Source organism: Trachypithecus francoisi, unplaced genomic scaffold (genome assembly GCF_009764315.1).
Source record: "Trachypithecus francoisi isolate TF-2019V2 unplaced genomic scaffold, Tfra_2.0 Lachesis_group12, whole genome shotgun sequence".
In the NCBI taxonomy this organism is placed as follows: domain Eukaryota; kingdom Metazoa; phylum Chordata; class Mammalia; order Primates; family Cercopithecidae; genus Trachypithecus; species Trachypithecus francoisi.
Genome location: NW_022681457.1, coordinates 23,503,538 through 23,521,016, shown reverse-complemented (window position 1 = coordinate 23,521,016; position 17,479 = coordinate 23,503,538). Strand labels below are relative to the sequence as shown.

General features: G+C 39.0%; 1 protein-coding gene across 5 annotated transcripts in view; it reads right to left on the bottom strand.

Annotated features, from left to right (window-relative positions):
• The window catches only part of PATJ (PATJ crumbs cell polarity complex component), a 434,245-nt gene that overhangs the window by 172,920 nt on the left and 243,846 nt on the right, over nt 1-17,479 (bottom strand). For all 5 annotated transcript variants that reach the window (XM_033225088.1, XM_033225091.1, XM_033225090.1 and 2 more), the window contains exon 28: nt 11,297-11,493. In XM_033225088.1, coding sequence (XP_033080979.1) covers nt 11,297-11,493 — 197 coding nt within the window. The remainder of the gene's footprint in view (nt 1-11,296; nt 11,494-17,479) is intronic.

The following is a 17,479-nucleotide window of genomic DNA, read 5'->3' as shown; positions in this document are numbered from 1 at the left end:
GCTGGGCATGGTGGCAGGCGCCTGTAATCCCAGCTACTCGGGAGGCTGAGGCAGGAGAATTGCTTGAACTTGGGAGGCAGAGGTTGCAGTAAGCCGAGATGGTACCACTGAACTCCAGCCTGGGCGACAGAACAAGACTCTGCCTAAAAGAAAACCAAAAAAACAACAAAAACAAAAACCACAACTCTGCCTCATCTCAGCACAGTACTACTTTCTTCCTTACCTGTGTATGTAGAGAAAAACTTGCTCTAACGACAAAATTTTCACCTATCAGGTTGCCTAAGGTCTTATAATATCCAGTATTTGCTAGCTTTTGGGGTGGAAGGAGTGGAACGGCCTCTCTTATATACTGTTTGTTTTGTTTTGTTTTGTTTTGAGATAGAGTCCCTGTAACCTCCACCTCCCAGGTTGAAGCAATTCTTGTGGCTCAGCCTCCCAAGTAGCTGAGATTACAGCTGTGTAGCACCATTTTTGGCTAATTTTTGTATTTTTAGTAGACATATGTTTCACCATGCTGGCCAAGCTGGTCTTGAACTCCTGACCTCAGGTGATCTGCCCACCTCAGCCTCCCAAAGTGCTGGGATTACAGGTGTGAGCCACTGTGCCCTGCCTCTCTTATATACTGTTAATGGGGCAGAAAACATACAAATAAAGCAAAATACAAAAGGCTAATATAAGAAAACTTCTCTCAATTCTAAGAGCATATTTTTCCAGGCTGCAATTCAGTATAGTCACTACAATATCCATAGGACAGGAAGGAAGTTGGGAAGGCGCTGGACAAAGGAGGAAGTGGAGGCCCAGAGAACAATCCCAATAGGTTATGGAAGACATGGGGGAAAACCGCAGAAAGAAGAGTCGAGAGAGGCACTGCTGAAAATTACTCCTTCTGTAAATTTCTTCTCCAGCATATGTTCTTGTCACTACTTTTTTTTTTTTTTTAAGAGATTTCTTCAGTAATCTGCTTCTTCAATCATCATTTTTACTTTCTATTTTCATGGCACTTTCCATAATTTTAAGATAATTTGGCTCACTGGAGAGACCACACATAAAGCTTTTGTGAGAGCAATAATGAGGACTGCAGTAATAAAAAATAAACGATTGTCATTCCTCCAAGACAAGAATATGGATTTTTGGCCTCAATATTTCAGTGGCATAAGGAAGTATGACTAAATAATTTAACTCTTCTCCAAACAAGCCACAGTCAGAAACAAAAATGGCAGAAATAGAACTCAAAAGACTTCATAGCAGGAAAGAAAAGAATGAGGCCGACCGATACGAACTAGGTTTTACATAATCGTTTCTGCAGCTGGAAAATAAAACTCTAACTCTCTGGAGGAACTGAAGGGTAAAGGTCTTTAATTACGACGTTCAGGCAAGCTCTCCTAGTGCAAGAACAAGCTCATCAAATTAATTTTCTTCTTCTTTGGTTCTTAGGCGATGAATGTCATTTCACAACTACGTACTACTTTTAGTTAATTCGAAGTGGCATTGAATTTTTAGAAGATAGGCTGGGCACAGTGGCTCCCATCTGTAATTCCAGCCCTTTGGGAGGTCGAGGTGGGAAGATTGCTTGAGCCTAGGAGTTGGAGATCAGCCTGGGCAATACAGAAAGACTTTGACTCTATAACAAATTAAATAAAAATTAGCTGGGCTGGGCGCAGTGGCTCACGCCTGTAATCCCAGAACTTTGGGAGGCGGAGGCAGGCAGATCACTTAAGGTCAGGAGTTTAGACCAGCCTGGCCAACATGGTGAAACCCCATCTCTACTAAAAATACAAAAAAAAATTAGCCAGGCCTGGTGGCGCATGCCTATAATCTCAGTTAATCAAGAGGCTGAGGCAGGAGAATAGCTTGAATTTAGGAGGTGGAGGTTGCAGTGAGCCAAGATCACGCCACTGCACTCCAGCCTGGGTGACAGGGTGAGATTCTGTCTCAAAAAGGGGGGAAAAATACATATATATATATATATATATATAAATTATCTGGGCACACTGGCATGCACCTATAGTCCTAGCTACTCAGGAAGCTGAGGAGGGAGGATCACTGGAGCCCAGGAGTTTCAAGTTACAGTGAGCTATGATCATTCCATTGCACCCCCAGCCTGGGTGACAGAGCGAGACCCTGTCTTTAAACACACACACACACACACACACACACACACACACACACAACTAAGAAGATAAGAATAGCATGGAATTGTATTGTGAGAAACTACCTTGGGTGTTTTAAACTAGTACTAGATAAATTGCATTAATCTGTATCTACCAAAAGTATTAATACAAAATGGTAATGAATTCACTTATTACCTTCTAGAATCATTATTAATCCAGAACTCAAACAACTTAAAAACATAGCCTTTGAGTCAGAAAAGCCAGTGTCTGCATATTTATCCCAACCCTTAATGTCACAGTTTCCTTACCTATAAAATGGGAATTTAAGCACCTACTTCATAGGGTTATGGTAAAAGTTAAGAGAGAGAATGCGTGTGAAGAATTTAGCACTGCCAGGCAAATAGTAAGTACTCAATGTCAGCTCAATTCCCTATTCAGCACCAACCTCACTCCCAATTTCTTTTAATGAGCAAGTCTTTTGTAACTGAAACTGAGTATAACATAATTGATTACTTAGGGAACATGATTAGCAAGACACAGATAGCTATTGGTGACAATGCTGTAATGACCTGAGGACTGCACTTAGTGTGTGAGGCTGACCACTCAGCCAGCACCACAGTCTTCTGGCAACTTTTAGAGTTGTGAACCGGGTTGCAGATCATCTTATGAATAACAAAATGAGGTGACTTTGGCTCTGCATATGGGAAGCTCATATTCAGGGCTTGCTTACAAAATGTATTTGTGTCAGGTTTAATCACCCATTTATTGATAGCTTTGAGGAATATTGACATACAACAAATCACATACTAAAATGTAATATTTTAGTATTAGTGAATAGTATTTAATATTAGTGAAACCATAGCTACAACTGAACACTTGATCAATTTATTTTTACATTTTCAGCTATTTAGAACCTATCTCTGGCCAGGCACAGTAGCTCACCCCTGTAATCCCAGCACTTTGGGAGGCCAAGGCAGGCAGATCACTTGAGGTCAGGAGTTCGAGACTAGCCTGGCCAACATGGTGACACTGCATCTTCACTAAAATACAAAAATTAGCTGGGCATGGTGGTGTGCACCTGTAATCCCAGGTACTCAGGAGGCTGAGGCACAAGAATCACTTGAACCCAGGAGGCAGAGTTTGCTGTGAGCCAAGATTGTGCCACTGCACTTCAGCCTGGGCGATAGAGCAAGACTCCATCTCAAAAAAAAGAAAGAAAAGAAAAAAAGAACCTATCGCTATTAATAAAGCTACAGGAAAAGTTATTTTCTTGCAATTTTTAATTCTTTGTTCTTCTTCCTATTCCTCAAACTACTGTTTCTGTAATGGGATATTTTATTACATGAGGTCTCTGAGGGCATAGTTATTTCATTAAGAAACACACTTCATAAAATTGCATCCATGTATGGTAATCTAAAAGTGCCAATCTAGATGACAGAAGCTTCTGACTATAAATTATAAGCAATCTTATCCATACATATGCAGAAGCTAGTGATTTATTAACTACTCTACTGTACTTCCAAACATATCTAAGTTTTCCAAAAGATTTCAAAAACAGTTCACTGGCAGCAAGCAGAGAGTCACGGATAAATTGCTGAGACAGTGGTGCTGGTAAGGGCTCCTGGCAGGAGTTCTGCATAAAGCAGCTGCATGTATACTTGGGCAAGTCATTTAACTTTTATGGTTTCAGTTTTTTTCTCATAAAATAAATATTACTAGGCCGGGTGTGGTGGCTCAAGCCTGTAATCCCAGCACTTTGGGAAGCCGAGATGGGCGGATCACGAGGTCAGGAGATCGAGACCATCCTGGCTAACATGGTGAAACCCCGTCTCTACTAAAAAAAATACAAAAAACTAGCCGGGTGAGGTGGCGGGCGCCTGTAGTCCCAGCTACTCGGGAGGCTGAGGCAGGAGAATGGCGTTAACCCGGGAGGCAGAGCTTGCAGTGAGCTGAGATCCGGCCACTGCACTCCAGCCTGGGCGACAAAGTGAGACTCCGTCTCAAAAACAAAAAAACAAAACAATATAACCTTGGTACAGGGAAAAGCCTTTCAAATTATTACCAAAACGATAATGGAAAATAATCATGTGTTTTTTTACATAAAAATTAAAAACTTTGTGTTCACACACACACACAGAGTCAGAAGAAAGACACACATACACACACACATATATATACAGTCAGAGGACAGAGCGAGACTCCGTTTCAAAAAAAAAATTAAAAAAAATATTGCTGGACACTGAGATCTCAGTTTATCTGTGACAAATATGGGACACATTCATGCTTTTGATTTTTTCATGATTCTTAAATATCATTTTATACATGTACAAAATAATAGGATTTTACTTGGGTTATCCTTAAGGTAAAGGATACAAAGGGAATGTACTGCACACTTCTTCTATCTCAAAAGGCCTGGGAGCCAGACGAAACACAGCTCAATACACTAGCCCAATCAATTGTGCACTTCTTGCGTCACCCACTTTGTTCCTTCTGGCTGCTTCTAGAACCTGACAGATCACTCCAATTCCCTGCACATCCCTATCAACTCTTTTTTTCCCACATTTGCACTGAAGGGAAGATTATAAATGAATCTTATATTCATATGACAGCCCCATGCCCAGGCCTGTGCATTTTCCGGGACTAATTGCTTTGGGAAAGCCAATACTCTAGCGTTAAGTCTCATTCCAGTCTACATGGTGATTATATGTTAATGCCTTTTGAAATTAATTCAGTAACCCTCTTACTAGTGTGGAAGTAAAGGGTAAAGAAGCTGAGATTTAATCATATTGTCTTTCAGGGGCTTAATGTAAAATTTCTTTTGTATGTGAACTGAGCCATTGATGGGACAGAATTTGCTGACTGCTCTTCCACTGTAATGGTGCAGTCCCGCAGCAACAAAACTGCTAGCAAATGTCACACCAAAAGTCTGTCATGGACAGGGCTCTCAAAGAGAAGCTGAGTTTCTGGCTTCAAATAAGCCACAATGTATGCTTGACCTCTCTTTTTGCTATTTTCTATAAGTTAGCCTCATCTAAGGGTCTGAAGGAATTAAGATCAAGTATAAATAAAAGGAGACTGTGAGCAAAGCCATACCATAGAGACAAAACAGTAATGATAAATAATATGTGCAAACAATGAAGTTATAAAAATAATCAAGACACTGAGGATTTTACTTCAATTGAGGGAGGGACTATACAAACAAACACAGTGTCAGAGGGTAAAGCAACTACTCATGATTGCTCTCAGAAACCCAATAGGTATAATCTAAAAGCCCACTTGCAAATACTTCCTATATAATTCAGTATAATTCTACAATCTACTACACTGCAATATCCAAAGAACAGCTATTATAACACTGGCTTTAGCTTTCTTGGTAGTCATCATTAAATCAATTTCCTATACTCAACTCAAAAGCACATTGGATTCGGGATTATATTGCATACAAATTCTTCACATATCACAGAATAATAATTGAAAATTTTTTTTGTTGGGCACAGTGGCTCACAACTATAATCCCAGCACTTTGGGAGACTGAGGCGGGCAGATTACAAGGTCAGGAGATCGAGATCATCTGGCTAACATGGTGAAACCCCGTCTCTACTAAAAATACAAAAAAATTAGCCGGATGTGGTGGCGGGCGCCTATAGTCCCAGCTACTTGGGAGGCTGAGGCAGGAGAATGGTGTGAACCCGGAAGGCGGAACTTGCAGTGAGCCAAGATGGCGTCACTGCACTCCAGCCTGGGCAACAGAGCAAGACTCTGTCTCAAAAAAAAAAAAAGAAGAAAGAAAATTTTTCTGAGTTCTAAAAAGAAATCAGGGAAATGGTTCTTACATTAATTTAATTCTCTATCATCCCTGACCTAAAGCCCAATGAGAAGATGGGTTATAAATGCTTAAGAATCCTGTATATGGGCTGGGCACAGTGGCTCACTCCTGTAATCCCAACACTTTGGGAGGCTGAGGCAGGTGGATCACCTGAGGTCAGGAGTTTGAGACCAGCCTGACCAATATGGTGAAACCCTGTCTCTACTAAATACAAAGAATTAGCCAGGCATGGTGGCATGCACCTGTAATCCCAGCTACTTGGGAGGCTGAGGCAGGAGAATTGCTTGAACCTGGGAGGCGGCAGTTGCAGTGAGCCAAGATGGTGCCATTGCACTCCAGCCTGGGCAACAAGAGCGAAACTTGTCTTGGGAACAACAACAACAAAAAGTATCTTGTATATGCATTTTTCCATTCTCCCAGCTCTTCAGGATGTTGTATGGAGCCATCAAGGAATAAAAAGACGAATTCTCTATGGGACATACTTTCAGAGACAAAGGCATTAATACAAATGAACTAAAAAGAACTGAGCTAAACAACTCTGAACAAAATATGAATAAAATCAAAATCATCTGAAATGTATTAAGGTATTGCTATGTACCAGATACTCTTATTAATTCCCACAGTATCCTCTGAGGTTGATGGTATACAATCACTAGACTGGAAGCTCTGTGGGGGCAGGTGTTATGTATTTTGTTCACCAATAGAGAATCAATATTTTGTTCATACAGTGCCTGCTATATGACAGATGCACAGCAAGATATTTGCTGAATGAATTAATAATCTCCATTTGAAAAAGGAGGTAGCTGAGGCTTAGAGAAGACAAACAATTAGCCAAAGATACATGATGCCAGAATCTGTATTCCAACATATTTGTATTCGTTATCTTTTTTTTTAACTACAGAATCTTTGTGGAGTGATGGGGAGTTAAGTTATTGGTATGTTTAATCTTTCTGCTCATTCCGTCTCGGAATGAAGATGAAGTTGCTGAATTGCAATGAAAGGGCCAAATTCAGAAAGTCAAAGGAAAGAATAGAAGGAGTCCAATAAAGCAAAATGTTCTTATTTTTTATCCAGCAGAGTTCTTTCAGACTCCAGCTTAGCAAACAGATACTGAAGTTTCTAAGGGGGTGGAAGTCTGTTTTAATTAACAGTTAACTATTCACCATGCTGTGCTATTGTGATATAATCAGAAATACATACTTGTTCTCTGCTTGCAGTTTCTGGCACAGAGCTCCTAAAACCCTTGTAATTTCCTGAGCAATAGGGGTGCTAGGTACATCTTTTTTTTTTTTTTTTTTGAGTTTTCCTTTTTATTTAATCAAAGACTGGTGAATAAACATAGATACAGTACAATTACTTCAGATCATTCTTCATATTGTATACACACGAACCCATGAACATAATCTGAAAGAAAGCTGTAGACAGCAATGAAATGCACACAGCTTTCTCTTCCCTCGCTCAAAAAAAAGTTTAAACATACAAACTTAGAATCTCATCAGCACACACTCTCTTGTGACAAATGATTCAGACATAAATAGTGGGTGCAAAGAAACTATATGCTAACATATGAATAATCTTTGTTAATGAAAAAACAGAAGCAGCCATAATGATTAAGATACTTTCAGTTACCGATAACTAGTTGTGCCCTAAAGGGCATTATCAAAAGAGAAATCGTGCTGCAGAGAAAAGCGATATATACATACACAATGAGAAAATAAACTGCAAGATTAATGCATGCATGTTTAATACTGGAAAAATCACAGCCCTCCAAAATTTCTGCACATTGTTATAAAAGCCCTCTGCACTCAACTAAAATTAAAATGATCTTAAAAGGATAATACTTGTAAAATTTAAGTCTTCTCAGCCACAGAAATTGCAATGGAAATAAATGTTCAGAGTCATTTTCAAAACAAAACCAAAACAAACATCTATTCTTCCGGTGACATGCAAGACACACTGCTCTACATTCCCAATGACTAGGAAAAAAAAACCTCAAGTCAATTTTTAGTTTGCAGATGCTCAAGGATTTTGTATTCCAGCAGGAGTTCAAATCTTTTTTTGTTTCAATATTTGGTCTCTGATCTGGGTTCCTGACACAGAGCTCCTAATGCCTTGGAATTCCTTGGGCGACAAGAGTGTCTTTTGTTCTAATGAGGCAACTCTTGATAGGTTATTGAATGGGAGATGATTGCCAGAAGGACCAAACCACGGCTAAAAGCTTGGATTGTTCAGTTCTGACCCTCAGGGAGAATGAGGTAATAATTGCTCATGCCTACATGATGAAGCCTTAATAAAAACTCCTGAACTATGGGGTTTGAATAGCTCTTGGCTTGCTGAACATGTGGACCTGTCTGGAGGGTAGCATACCCAGACAGGGCATGGAAACTCTGCCCTCCCCTTCACTTACACCTCAACCTGTATATCTGTCTCTTCATCTGGTTGTTCACCTGTCTCTTCCTAACTTCCTTTATGGCTAAATATAAGTAAATTGTTTCCCTGTCTTCTGTGAGCCATCCTAGGAAATTAATCAAACCTGAGTAGGGGTTCATGGAAACTCCCAATTAAGAGCTGGTTGGTCAGAAGTTCAGGTCATAACCTGGGATTGCGAATGGCCTCTAAAGTGGTGGGAGACAGTGTTGCGGGACTGAGCCCTTAACCTGTGGGACTGACGCTCTCTCCAGGTACCTAGTGTCAGAACCGAATTGAATCATAGGATACTCAATTGCTGTCAGCTGGAGAACTGCTTGGCATGTGGGGGACAATCTTCACACATTTGATGTCAGCTGATGTTCTGCTGTCTAAGACAAGGAAAACTCTTTACCTCCTACATACATTATACTGAGCAACTTCTGAAATATAACCAATAATCAAAAGAATTGAGACAAGTTATGGTAGGTCTTCTGAGTCCAGTGCTTGCTGCCACATACATAGTGCTGAATTTTGTGTTTGACCTGTAAAATACTCTCATTACTCTGCAGCCACAGCTTGTTACCAGTGTCTAATAAAATGTCAGACAGAGAAATAAAATACCCGTGCTCCTGTTGTTCTGGATACCACAGGACATTCCATCTTGAGTCTTAATAAGGTACAAAGAATGGAACAAGAATCCTCATATTCCAAATTATAGCCTTTGGAGTGTTTCCATATACCAAGCAAGACAGGAAATCTCTGTCTAGATATGGATAACACAACAGAGTGACTTAATATACATGATTCCCTAAAGACGAAAGCATAAAAAATCAGGAATCTCCTGAATCTAAACAAACTGGGTTGGTTAAAGAAGTTCCACGGGGATCAGGCCCGGTGGCTCATGCCTGTAATCCCAGCACTTTGGGAAGCCGAGGTGGGTGGATCACTTGAGGTCGGGAGTTCGAGACCAGCCCGACCAACATGGAGAAAGCCCGTCTCTACTAAAAATATAAAAATTAGTGGGGCATGGTGGCGCTTGCCTGTAATCCTGGCTACTCGGGAGGCTGAGGCAGGAGAATCTCTTGAACCTGGGAGGAGGAGGTTGCGGTGAACTGAGATCGCGCCATTGCACTCCAGCCTGGGCAACAAGAAGGAAACTCCGTCTCAAAAAAAAAAAAAAGTCCCATGGGGAGCACAATATACCTCAGTGGCTATAGCATGGGTCTTGGAGTCTGGCAAGCCTGGGTTCTTAACCACACTTAGTCACTTAGTTCTGTAATATTAGTTATGTTATTTACCCAGTTTCTAATCCATAAAATGGAGATAATAATAGTTGTTACCATAAAACATTCTTAAGAATACTGAATACAAGTATGTACAATGCATATGCACAGTGCTAGTAATAACTGAGTACATTGGCTCTAACTTTCATCATTTTTACTACCGCCATCACTTTTGTCTCATCTCTGAGGAAGTCTCTAAACATAAGCCAAAGGAAACAAACTGAGGTAATGAATAATATTAGTTACATAAGGTCATCTTTGACTTTATTTATGTAATGATTATGCTAGTCAGGGTTACGACCCAATGTGGGTCCCATTCAAGATGCTATATCATAAAAGAACAAGAAAAGAAAAGAAAAGAAAAGAAAAGAAAAGAAAAGAATTCCTGAAAGTGACTTCTTTGCAGAAACAGGTTTTAAGTGGGAAGAAGCAACCAGCGATTGGAAGAAAAAGTTGATGGTGATGGTCTTCCTGTTGCACCTGGCCAGCTGTGGCAGTAGTTATTATTAGGCAAGTAAAATGATGGATGACTGTAAATTCTATTCTGAGTCAAGTCTGAGGAGGAAATCGTAAAATGCAAAATCAGTAAGCCTTCATTTCAAGTAAGCAGTCTAACACTCAGTGTCTCTGTGATTTAGCTCGCCTAAATGTCCTAAAGTTGGAACATTTTATCAAGTAGGCCTTAAAGCACAATGGTTTACAAAGAGCTACAAGTCAAACTGCCTGCCATTGAATCCTAACACCATCATTTACTTTGTGATCTCACCAGTAAAAGAGGTTGTTGTGTTTGGTACCAGGTATATTTTAGCAGTTATTGTCGTCATGATCATCATCATCATCATCATATCATCATTATTGCATTTCTCATTTTGTAATACAAATATCTTTTCACGTCTGTTTTCTTCTTCTAGACTGTGAGCTATACTAATGAAGGAACTGGATGTCTTCATCTCTTTTTCTGTTTCTGGTCCTAATAGACACTCAAAAGTGTTAGCTGAAAGAATGAGTGAATGAACAACCAAATGAGTATCAAACTAAGATAAGCTCAGAACAGATACCTTGAATTTAAGTGTAGAAGAATAATAACCTTTTCAGATTATTAATGAAATTATCTAGAGTAATTTAAAGAGGATCAGTCATCTTCTTAGCTTCTCTTTTGTCTATTCTATTCCTAAAGAAAGAACCTATGTAACCCATAGCCTGAACTTCACAGACATTAACTAGTATTTTTGAGAAGTTCACAGGCTCTTGTTGGCTGTAACATCTTCCCCACTTCCCCGCCCCCAAAACCTGAAGAACAATAACAGTTACACATATGATTAATTCAAAACCCAAAGAGAATTTTGATAAATACTACCAAAATTAGGTTAATATACAAACAAATTAATTTTGAATATTTAAAAATTGATATTAAAAACAAAGGTTTTAATATGTTTTGATGATATTTTACTGAAGAACTTCTAAAATATTCTGTGAGATTAGTTTTTACGTAAGCAGCAAATAACATTTGCAAGCAACATTTCTGTTCTTGCTTTGAAAAATGATTTTAAGTAGTTGAAGGAAATATAATTTGACATCATTCTTTCCTTTCACCTCATTTTCCTATAGAACATCCACTGCACCCATCCACTTCACCAAAAGATAAGTTAAAAACATATGCTTCTCACCTCTAAGAGTTCATCTCCAATACGCATTCGTCCATCTGTGGCAGCAGGTCCTTCCGGGTTAATTCCCACCACAAATATGCTCATGCGTGATCGGTCTTTATTACCAGCAAGGCTGAGTCCAAGTCCATTCTTATCTTTTTCAAGTTCAATAATGTGCAGTTCTCCAGGCAGATCTGCATATCTTTGTCTGATTTTTTCTATTAAAAGAATTTTTAAAACATTAAATAGAGTAGCTTGATCTGTATTATTGAGGTGTCAGCATTTCCCCATCCTTACTGTGATTTCTCAACCACGGTACCTTTTTTGTTTTTGAAGAGACAGAGTCTTGCTATATTGCCCAGACTGGAGTGCTGCAGTGGCTGTTCACAGGCGTGACTATAGCACACTGCAGCCTCCAACTTCTGCCTCAGCCTCCCAAGTAGCTGGAACTACTAGTATGTGGCACTGTGCCAACCTCTATAATAGTTTATTTTTGAGAATGAAGGTACTTAAGGCCATGCATGGCCTTAGATGTAGGTTATAGTTAAAAATTATTTTATTTCCTCCTAAGAAGTTTAACTCACCCATAAGACCTTCTGATTGTTCAGGTTCATACTGGCCTAGACTTTCTGTGGACTCTTTTCTTACCCAAGTCAATCAACACAAAGTGGCAGAAACCATGGTCCCTTTCCTATCTGCCCCAACCCACCCGCACTAAAAAGGGAAACAAAAATATTAACTGAGCACCAGATTTAAGGCAAGCAAAGTGTTTGGTCTTAGAGATATAACGCCGAACAAAACAATCATGGTTTCTCCTTTTAGGACTTATGGTCCAGTAGGAAAGAAAATCAACAATTAATTCTAAATAATTACATTAATATATATTAATATGAAGGGTACCAAATAACACTGGGTTATGGGAGCAAAAGTACGAGAAATTAAGGGTGTTGGTTTAGTTGTCATATTTGAATTCATTCCACAAATCTACCACTTAGTCAATATCTAACAATGAATACATTGTTTTATCCATCTCTATGAGGTTCCACTTCTTCATCTATAAATTGTTACTATCCATTTCATGGATGTTGAGAAAATTAAACAACATACATGTTAAAGGGCTTAGTGGCTCATAGTTTATAGGTGTTCTATACTTCTCTTATTCCATCTTCTGTCTCACTTTGCTACCTCTATGTTAGGGTCAAAAGGATCTGTTTTAGGAGATGGCTGGCTATGTCTCACTTGTGTTGGTTCTGTGCAGCAAAACCACACTGACAAATCAGTGTGAGGATAGCACTGCCTTAAGCATGTCCTGTGCCCCACACAGCACAAGATCAGGCCAGGTGTGCCACCACACTCAAAAGCTACATGTCTACTACCATGGCTGGAAGCAATCATCTCATCAGCTTTTAAACAACAAATTAGTAGATTGTGACACTCTCAGAACTCTAAATGCTCATTCTAATGCTTCACTTATATTACATTTGCTGTCCTTAGGAGGGAACCTTGCAAATTAAAAGCTCAAGTCACATCATTTGTCTTAAGGTAGAGTGGGGAAGAAGACAGCCCAGTCACTCCATCGCTTTACCAGACTTAACAAACACTGCTTTATAAGTGAGTAAATTTAAACTCATAAAAATGACTTTATGCATAAATTTATAATAAAAGAATAAGGCATAAGGGGGCTTATTTTAGAATGAAAATAAATCTGCTTTACAAGAATTTTGAAGAGAATCTTCAAGAACTCTCACTGAACAAAGCTTGTTACTAATAAATGAACACATTTAGCAAAATACAGTAAAATGAAGGACTTGCAAGACTGCAAAACTGTTAACTATACAGGAAAAGAGTTAAGTCATATTTACACTGAAATGAATAAATACAAGGCATTTTTGCTGGTCGGCAACCAAGAACAAGATGCTGTGTGGGTTCTTGAATGAATAGAGACGAGTAAGACATGCATTACAGTAAAGATGATCACACAGCATAATAGGAGAAATAAAGTTAACACAACAAATATTCAATGACTGCAATTATTTTTTAAATTCCCAACCATTACGACTGCTGGTCACTGAATAAATACTAACTTATTAATTAGATCAGTGAATAAATACTAAATTAATTGTGCCACCAATAATTGCTTTTATTTTATTTTATTTTTTGAGATGAAGTCTCGCTCTGTCACCCAGGCTGGAGTGCAGTGGTGCGATCTTGGGTCACGGCAACCTCCACCTCCCAGATTCTTGTGCTTCAGCCTCCTGAGCTGCTGAGCTCACAGGCATGCGCCACCACACCCAGCTAATTTTTTTATTTTTAGTAGAGACAGGGTTTTGCCATGTGGTCCAGGCTGGTCTCAAACTCCTGATTTTAGGTGATCCGCCCGCCTTGGCCTCTTACAGTGCTGGGATTACAGGCATGAGCCACCATGCCTGGCCCCAGTAATTGCCTTTAGAATTCCAAAAATGGATATGGCTAGAAAACATTTTTTGGAATTAGGAAAATTTAAGCAGAGTCTTGAGTAAGGTACGCAATTTGATTATGTGATGAAGAATCTTGGTGGGTGAAATGGCAAGAGGAAAAAAATGGCAGCTGGGATAGGGAGGAGAACATAGGTAGCTGTTGGCTGCAAACTGGAAATTCTTTGGACTAGTGGGTGGGTGATCAGAAATAAGACTGAAAGGTTAGTTGACAGGCTGTTTACAGCAATAATATTCCATTTTACGCATTCTGCAGAGGTGCCATAGAGTCCCCCAGGATGGCGGGGCTGAGAGGAGGCTCCGTTTAAGAACTTTTCTCCAGATTCAACCAGAGCACTTATGCCCTCATCTGCTTTGTTTATTGGACTTATATGGTAAGACAGTTAAGAAATGATATCACAGCTAAGAAAACAACACGAAACACCAATTTTAACACACCTTTCTCAGAAAGTAATAAAAAAAAGATGTTGATAACTTTAACAAGACAATACTCAAAATAGTAGATATAAGAGAACTCTACAACTGACAGACACAAAATGCACATTTTTTGCAAATCACACACAGACCAAGTACAGAAACAGACTGCATATTGAGCCATAAAAGAAACTTCAATAGCTCTCAAAGACTCAGTATTACACAGGCTGTGTTCTTGAAATATAACGCAATAAAACAAAAAAATTATAAATTAACAATAAAAAGATAACTTTAAAAACCTCAGGTGTTTAGAAATAATATTAGTAAAAAACTCAAGATTTTAAACAGAAAATTAAGAAATACAGTATTCACAATTGAATAAAAATTATAATTCTAGATGTCAAACTCGGAGACACAGCTAAAGAAGAATTTAGAAGGCAATTTATAATTTTGAAGAATTTACCAGAAAACAAGAAAAGTTAAAAAAAAAAAAAAGCATTATAACCAAGAAATTGGAAAAATAGCTACATAGCAAATGCAAAGAAATAAGAAGACAGAAAATAGCAAAGATAAGGGCGTCTGCTAATGAATGAATATAGAACTGTCACCAACAAACCAAAATAAAAATACATTCTGAAGTTCAATGAAATTAAAACCTACTTCTTGGAAAACATTAATAAGATAGGCTCTTTAAAAACTTAACCAGAAAAAAATAGATGATAAAAATAAATTACAAAGCTGGATACAGTGACTCATGCTTGTAATCCCAGCATTTTGGGAGGACTGCTTCAGCCCAGGAGTTTGAGACAAGCCTGGGCAACATAGCGGGACCCTGTCTGTACAAAAAGTTTGAAAAGTTAGCCTGGCATAGCGGTACGCACTTATAATTTTGGCTACTCCGGAGGTTGAGGCGGGAGGATCATTAAGTCCAGGAGTTCAAGGCTACAGTGAGCCATGATTGTACTACTGCACTGTAACCTGGGCTACAGAGTGAGACCCCCATCTCTAAAAATAAATTTTAAAAAATTACAGAACTAAAAGAGAAAAATAACTGCAGACAGGTTTTTTAAATAAAATTATGGACAGTACATCAATACAAACTATAAGTTGGTACATTCTTAAATCTATATGATGTAGATACATTTCTCAAAAAAATTAAAACACAATATTTAGTGCAAGAATAAATGTAAAACTGTGATGAACTAGTAGCTATTAAAGACACTGAAATGAGGCTGGGCATGGTGGTTCATGCCTGTGATCCCAGCACTTCGGGAGGCTGAAGCATCACACATTCTTGTGGCAGAATAGAAAGGGTAAGTAAGGGTTAGGGTCACAATTAAGTTCAAACACAAGCTAAGGCACTTAACATCTCTGATTCCTTGGACAAATTACTAAGCCTCTATGAACCCAGATTTCTTATGTAAAATGGGATTGTTACCCTAAAAGTGGATGTTTCCTAAAAATGCCTGGGAGATACGAGTCCAAATAATGTTAGGGGAAACAAAACCACATGATTTTTGTTTCCATGATATAGTTATGTTGAGGTTTACATGTAGTCTTAAGTTGGTGACAAAGCTGCTCTTTTCTATTTAACTTTTTGTTTGTTTTAAGAAAAATGGAGACTTAAGAAAGAAAGCAGTTTCACCCATGATGGCATGAAAAAAAGCCATACAGCCCTCTGGTGGGAACCATTAGAGGAAGAGACTAACATTGTTCTCCACGGAGTCTCTTCTTTGAGTCAAGAAGACGCTGGAACATGTGCAGGTGCAGAGAAATGCCACCACTGGATCAACTGTTGGTCCCGTGATATGCAGGCCACTGAAACAGCTTTACAATTGTGTGCTAGTAAAGTGTAGAATCAAAACCCTTTCTGTAGTTTCTGTTTGAGAAAATAAAATAGTTCTGGAGATGGATGGTTGCACAATGTAAATGTATTTAACACTGAACAATACACTTAAAGATGGTAAAATAGTAAACTTTGTTATGTATATTTTACCACAATTTAAAAAAGAACCCCATAAGTGGCTTAAAAGACCCTAAAAAAATTGGTTCCCTTATCAACATCCCACTGAGGGACTAAGTTATAGATTCACTATTCTGACTTTTGAAACCAGCAGCTTCTTTTTTTTTTTTTTTTTTTTTTTTTGAGTCAGAGTCTCGCTCTGTTGCCAGGCTGGAGTACAGTGGCGCGATCTTGGTTCACTGCAACCTCTGCCTTCCGGGTTCAAGCGATTCTCCTGCCTCAGCCTCCTCAGTAGCTGGGACTATAGGCATGCGCCACCACGCCCAGCTAATTTTTGTATTTTTAGTAGAGACAGGGTCTCACCATGTTGGCCAAGATGGTCTTGATCTCTTGACCTCGTGATCTGCCTGCGTCGGCCTCCCAAAGTGCTGGGATTATAGGTGTGAGCCACCATGCCTGGCCAAAACCAGCAGCTATATTTTTCTAGTCAATGCTTTTTTGTGACCCTACTATAATCCTATTTATTCAATGAACCAATATGAATTGAATCCAAATTCAGGCCAGGCTTGTGATACAAAGGGAATACAATACTGAATTTGTTTTCAAGGACCTGAAAATCTATAATCAGAGACAAGCACACATATGACTAGTCATAATTCAGAGAGATAAGAACATTGAGAAAAATACCAGCAGCTGAAGTTACTTGCTTATTTTAGTGTATCATCAGGAAAAACAACTAATATCTGCAAACTATACTGAATAGCATAGATGTTCTCGCCAATTCTCAACCCACTGGTCAGCTACACTTTCTACTGTATCATGCCAAGGCCTCGTTTTGGTTGACATTTCCAATAATCCTGCATCTAGCTTGTTCTGACTTTATTTGCCTAAATGCTAACAGATGAGTTATTCAGCTTTCCTTAATTTCTTTGTATTGTTTTCTGTTTTGTGGGAGAATGAAATAAGCTCAACAGAATAAAACTCAGCAAAAAAAATCCCAATCCTGAAACATTAAAGAACTGGGTATACTTAGGCTGAGTGCGGTGGCTCATGCCCGTAATCCCAGCACTTTGGGAGGTTGAGGCAGGCAGATCACTAGCAAGGTCAGGGCTTTGAGACCAGCCTGCCCAATATAGTGAAACCCTGTCTCTACAAAAAATACAAAAATTAGCCGGCACGGTGACACACACCTGTAATCCCAGCTAATCGGGAGGCTAAGGCAGGAGAATCACCTGAACCCAGGAGGTGGAGGTTGCAGTAAGCCGAGATCATACTACTGTACTCCAGCCTGGGTGACAGAGCAAGACTGCCTAAAAAAAAGAAAGAAAGAAAAAGAAAAAAAAAAAAGAATTG